The sequence below is a fragment of the Sylvia atricapilla genome, chromosome 9 (genome assembly GCF_009819655.1).
Source record: "Sylvia atricapilla isolate bSylAtr1 chromosome 9, bSylAtr1.pri, whole genome shotgun sequence".
Lineage (NCBI taxonomy): Eukaryota > Metazoa > Chordata > Aves > Passeriformes > Sylviidae > Sylvia > Sylvia atricapilla.
Genome location: NC_089148.1, coordinates 9,274,778 through 9,280,777, shown reverse-complemented (window position 1 = coordinate 9,280,777; position 6,000 = coordinate 9,274,778). Strand labels below are relative to the sequence as shown.

The 6,000-nt window shown below is 50.9% G+C and overlaps 1 protein-coding gene across 1 annotated transcript in view; it reads left to right on the top strand.

The window, feature by feature from the left end:
• Positions 1-794: 794 nt before the first annotated feature.
• ACBD6 (acyl-CoA binding domain containing 6) overlaps positions 795-6,000 on the top strand; it is an 81,607-nt gene continuing 76,401 nt past the window's right edge. Inside the window, exon 1 of the mRNA XM_066324740.1 lies at positions 795-1,024. Coding sequence (XP_066180837.1) covers positions 827-1,024 — 198 coding nt within the window. The 5' untranslated portion in view covers positions 795-826. The remainder of the gene's footprint in view (positions 1,025-6,000) is intronic.

Below are 6,000 nucleotides of genomic sequence, written 5' to 3'. Positions count from 1 at the left end.
TTGGGAGCGCGGGAGGGGCTGCCCTGAAAAGCTGTGGCTGCCCCATCCCTGGAAATGTTCAAGGCCGGGTTGGATAGAGCTTGGGGCAAGCTGGTCCAGCGGGAGGTGTCCCTGCCCATGGCGGGGAGTGGGACTGGATGAGCTTTAAGATCCACCCCCTTAACCTATCCCTCTGTGCTGAACACTGGGGAAGTCACACCTTGAATGCTGTGTCCAGTTCTGGGCACCTCAATCCAGGTGCTGGAGCAAGTCCAGAGAAAGACAACGGAGCTGCGGGAAGGGTATGGAGCAAAATTCTGGTGAGGAGCGGCTGAGGGACCTGAGGAGGGGCTCAGGGGAGACCTCGCTCTCTCCAACTCCCTGGCAGGAGGGTGGAATGAGCTCAGTGTTAGCCTCTTCTCTCAGGTAACAAACGACAGGATGAGAGGAAACGGCCTCAAGTTGTGGCAGAGGAGGTTTAGATTCGATATTAGGCAAGTTTTTATATGGAGAGGGTTGTCAGTCTTTGGGACAGGCTGCCCAGGGCGGGCACCGTCCCTGTAAGCGCTCGAAAAACGCGTGGATGTGGCACCTGGGGTCATGGTTTAGTGGCGAACACTAAGTTGGTGTTGCTGGGGGTGCGTCTGGACTCGATGATCTTGGAGATCTTTCCCACCCTAAACGATTCTGTCTTTCTGCATCACGTCGCCGCTCGCCGACGCGCGGATCCGCGGCCGCCCGGAACCCTCGTGCGTGGCGCGCGTTTCCCGCGGGCGGCGCGGGCGCACGTACCGAGGCGCGGCGGGGGAGCGTGTTGTCGGGCGGACCGGGGCGGGCGCGGGCCGCCATGGCGTCGCCCCCGCTGTCGGCGGCGGGCGGGAGCGGTGGCGAGCTCAGCTCGGGCTCCGAGGCGGCGGCCACGGGTGCGGCGCTGCCGGGCCGGGACCTGCCCGCTCTCTTCGAGCAGGCGGCCGAGCGGCTCCCCTCGCTGCTGCCCACCGCCAGCAAGGAGCAGCTGCTCTACCTGTACGCCCGCTACAAGCAGGTGAGGCGGGACCGGCCCCCGGGCTGAGCGCGGCCTCGGGGCGGGCGGGGGGACGAGACCGGAGCGGTGGCCCCAGGGGCCGGGCCTGGGGCTCTCCCGGGGCCATGTGCCCGCGGGGCTGCGGCCCACAATGTGGCAGTAGTGCCGAGGAGGAAAGTTGCGCCCCGGGTGATGGCGAGAGCTGGGGTATTTCCCTCCCGGACAGCGCCGGTGGAGGTGGATGGGGTCTGGTGACACAGAGCCCCGCGAAATTTGGGGGAAGAGTGGTTGGGAAGTGCCCCTGGCGATGCTGCTCCAACGTGAGCCCGAGAAGGCCAAGGGCATCCTGGGCTGTATCAGCCGTAGTGTGACCGGTGATAAATAACAGAGAGAATAGAAATTTTCATTTCCAGCAGGACCAGGGCGGTGACTGACGCCCTGCGCTGGGCGTGGGTGAGGCCACATCTCAGATTCTGGGTTCAGGAAGGACACTGAGGTGGTGGAGCATATCCAGAGAAGGGACCAGAGCTGGGGAAGGGTCTGGGGCACAAGTCTGGTGAGGAGCAGCTGAGGGAGCTGGAGGGTGGCTCAGCTTGTAGTAAAGGGGGCTCAGGGGGAGCTTTGTTGCTTTCTGCAACCACCTGAGAGGAGGTTGTGGCCAGGTGGAGATCGGGTTCTGCTACTTAGTAATGTGTGAGAGGACAAAAGGAAATGGCCTTAAGCTGGACCAGGGGCAGTTCAGGTTGGACATCAGGAAGAATTCCTCACTGCAAGGGTGGTCAGGCATTGGAAGGGGCTGCCCAGGGAGGCGATGGAGTCACTGTTCTTGGAGGTGTTTAAGAAATGACTGGACGTGGCCCTTAGTGCTGTGGTCTGGTTGTCAAGGTGGTGGTCGGTCTAAGGTTGGACTCGGTGATCTCAGACGTCTTTTCCAAACCAAATGAGTCTGTAAATCCATCACCCTGGTTGTTGTTCCTCACCTCTCACTCTTGCTCAGTGTGGATGGCCCTGACTCTGCATCCTTTGAACAACAGGAACCAGACTCATGTCCTGCCAGCAGAGGTCCAGGTTGGACATTAGAGAAAACTTCTTGCCTGAAAGAGTGGGCAAACACTGGAATGGGCTTCCCAGGGAGGTGATGGAATGACCAGCCCTGGAAGTGTTTAAAAACCAAGCAGACACAGCACTTTACCGTGGTGTAGTGGGAGTGCTAGTGTTCAGCCGAAGGTTGGACTGAACAATTGTGGAGGTCTTTTCTCAACTTAATGATTCTGTGGCAGTCATTTGGCTTCAGCAGAGTCCATCGTGGCTGAAATTGGTGTGGAGGACCAGCTCCACAACTGAGCTGGTTGGTTCTGGTTGTAGCCTTGAGCACAACCCCCATTTCCCCTTAGGTCTGTGAACTGAGCAAGCTGTGGGATACATCCTGTGGAAATACACGATGTAACTTCTTCCTGCTGCTGCCAGAGAGGTTACATAAAACAAACCAAGGACTGTAACAACCGCTTAACTTGAAACAGAAAACTGTAAGTGTTCTTACACCCGGAGGATGAAAGAGAAAAACTACAAATATAGGCTGGATGGAGCTCTGAGCAACCTGTTGTAGTGGCAGGTGTCCCTGTCCATGCCAGGGGGTTGGAACTAGGTGATCTTTCAACCCAAACCATTCTGTGATTCTGTGACTCAAGTGTGTGGCAGGAGGCCTCAGCTTGAGAACTGAATCCCACTCATTTGGATGAACAGACACAGTTGGGTGTACACATCTTTCCTATATGTTCCTCCCATATGGATTACCTGTGACCTACTATTGCCATGCATAAGTGCTCTCAATTTTTTTGTGCAATATTTAATTATCCTCTAAGCTGGCAGCTCCCAGGCTGTGGTTTGTGGACCAGTAATTATGTTAAAAGCAGGCTGGTCACGTGGGGTTTTGTTTTCAGACTGTGCTTAGCGCTTAAACAGGACTCCAGGTTTCTCTTTCACTTGTAAGAAAAGGGAGGATAGGAAAAAAAAAAAAAAAAAAAAAAAAAAAAAAAAAGAGGAGAATTTTGCAATGCCCAGGATGAGAGGAAAAAGGTGCCTTTTCTATAATTTTTTGTCTATATTCTCAGGATGCTTGTTGAAAATAATGTCCTTATTTTTTGCTCTGTTTCAAATGCATTGTGTCTATCCTGGGTGGAGATGGGAAGGGATTACTTGCTTGTCAGCTCATGGTTGTCCACAGACTACAGAGGGTTTCCTGGTATTAGCTCTGTAACACAAATAAGGAGTTTAATGTTAAAAACTGCAAAACTCAGAAGCTGTTTCACAAGAGTTTTGATACAAATCAGGAAAAGCTGACAATTAACAGTTTGTCAGCACAGATTTCCAGCTGCCTTCCACTGAGAGGAACAGGGCACTTCTGTGTCCTTCCCCTGTGTCCCTGACCAAGCAGGATGTGACAGCAAGCGTCTTTGTGCTCCTTGGTTTCAGGCTGTGCTTGGCTCCTGGGTTTCTGTGCCTCCCCAGTTCAGAAAGGTGCCTTCCCTGTTACAGAGTGCCTGGTGCTGGCAGTGGCGATGAGAGGTTTGCTAGCACAGCCACTGCAGGATTATACCCTGCTAACTTTAAGTTTTGCAGCATTTCATGTTTTAAATCAAAACGAAGGCACTTAATGCAAGTTTTCTCTATTTAATTATAGCAGCCATATCAGGATGCATAATGAGCTGCTAATATATTACTCCGGTGGACGGTGGAATTGCTGGCACACAAAAGGTGCTGACTCAGATCTGTCCACTGTCCTTGATTTGGCATCCTTGTCTTTTCCCAGTTCAGTGTTTTGTGTCACTAGAGGCTTTGATTTAAGGTACAGCACCATCATAAAAGAGGTGACAGTAACAGCTGAGCTCTCTGTTAAAATACTGCATATTATTTATTTCAAACTGTTTGGGTATATAGGCATTTTCCTAGAATTTTATTACCTTTTATTGGAGGCCATTTCAGGATTTTATTACTTTTCTCTCTGATTTTGTTTATGTGTCAGATACCTGAAAATAAGGGAATTGCTTAGTTGTCATCTCCACTGAGGTTTTTAGAAGATGTTGCTGAGTTTATGACTCTGCCCCACAACAGGAGGAACAGACTAGTCCTTAGGGCTCTGGACTGGGACTGATTTTTCTTTCCTTCCCCTTCTTTCTGTGTGGCTTTAGGCAGATCGTAGTCTGGGCTTGTGCCCATAGTGGTGAAGTGAAGGGAGCACTTGCCCATCATGTGGAGCATGTAAAAATCTGAGGTTCAGAAGGTGCAGTAATGGAGACCAATGTAGCAGTGGTGATCGGGGAGGGGATCCAGAACTTGCTGGAAATTATTGGAGTGGGAAAACTGCCCCACCCTGGGAGGAGCATGTGTCCATATAAAAGCTGAGAGGTGCTGGCAAGCTGGAAATCCAATGCTGATGGCACCACGGGGCCTGTACTGTCTCCAAGTGTGGGCTCAAGAGTATAATACCAATTTTGCATGGTGTCTTTCAAGTATTGTGGACTGTGATGCCACGAGCTGCCCTGAACACAGGAATTACTGCCTGCAGCTTCCTGTTGCATGGAACCATGCAGTGGCACTGACTTGATGATTACCAGTGTCACTTTCTGTCTCTCTGGGACATGCAGTCCCTTGGTCATCGTGCCCCCCTCTGTGGCTGGTGTTTGCTTGTCCTTCCTTACACCCCATTTTCAGTCAGGCCTTTCCCATGGGTTGGGGCAGAGCTGTGGGCAGAAATTGCTGTTTTGAGAAAGCAATTTAGCTTATTTGGCTTGTGTACAGTGAGAGCTTTGTCCTGCTGTCTGTGAAGGTTCTGTTCCTGTTATTGCTCTGTAGGGAGGCTGCAAATACAATTCACCTGACAAGATTTACAATCAGGTAGGAATATTTGGCTGGAACACCCCGCTGTATAAATATATTGGCAGAAAAATTAACAAAGAACCATTTAGTCACCAGCAGGGAGGGAGAAGCAGTCGTGAGGTAAGGTGTGAGGAGAAGCTCAAGGTTTCTCACTGTGTGGAGCAGCAGCTGAAGGTGCATGGGGATGGTGAGCAGCATTCACACATCTCTGACTGATGCCTTGAGAAGGCTGACCTGGAACAGAGACTGGATAGAGCTAGAGAATAAAGTAGGTATTTATTGAAAGGCCTTTAGGATCTGCCTTGGGTAAAACAGGGCCTGACCCGGGCTACACCCAAGGTGGGCCCAAAATGGTCACAAAATGGCTGACCCATCATGAAGTCTCACATTTTTATAAGTTTTGGTCCGTTTGCATATTGGGGTTTAATTGTCCACTTACAGCTTCAGGTTGTGAGGTCCCATCCTTCTTGTTCCTCCCTTCAGTCCATCGTTGTTTGTGCTTTTGGGCCTGAAAGTTGTCCTTAGTCTCCAGCAGGCAAAGGATTTGTTTTGTCTCCCTACTCTGTGAAGAGAGCTGACTAACAGTATGAGGCTCAGAACTGCAGCCCTGGGCAGCACAGAATCTGGAAAACATGAAAGCTCAAGCTTAAGGCATCATGAGCATCTCTCCCTCTTCTGAATGGCACTGACCTTCAGCTCTCAGGTGAAGACGTCATCCAAGGTTTCCAAATTTATTTTGGCCACAGTTGGAGTTGTTTGCAGACACTGCCTGTTTGGGGCTGCCTGGGTCAGGTTTGTGAGGCTCAGGAGAATAGTGCCTGCAGGCAACTCTGCATGCAGAAGCAATACCAGGAAGTTTTTAATGCATTCTGGCTGTCATGTTCTTTTAATGCAGCTGATGAACTGTAAATGAGGAGAGCTGAGCATCAAGTGACCAGTCAGCACCCCAGAGACCTTCAATAATTATTTTCTGGACACAGAATGAGAAAGTCTTAATTTAAAATACTAATACAGGCTCTTGGCTTCGTGCTGGCTATGGAGTAAAACAGCTTTTGAGATCCTCTAGGGAAGTAGCTGGAGGACAGAGTCCTGCACAAAATTTTGCTTTTTGTCAGTTTTGG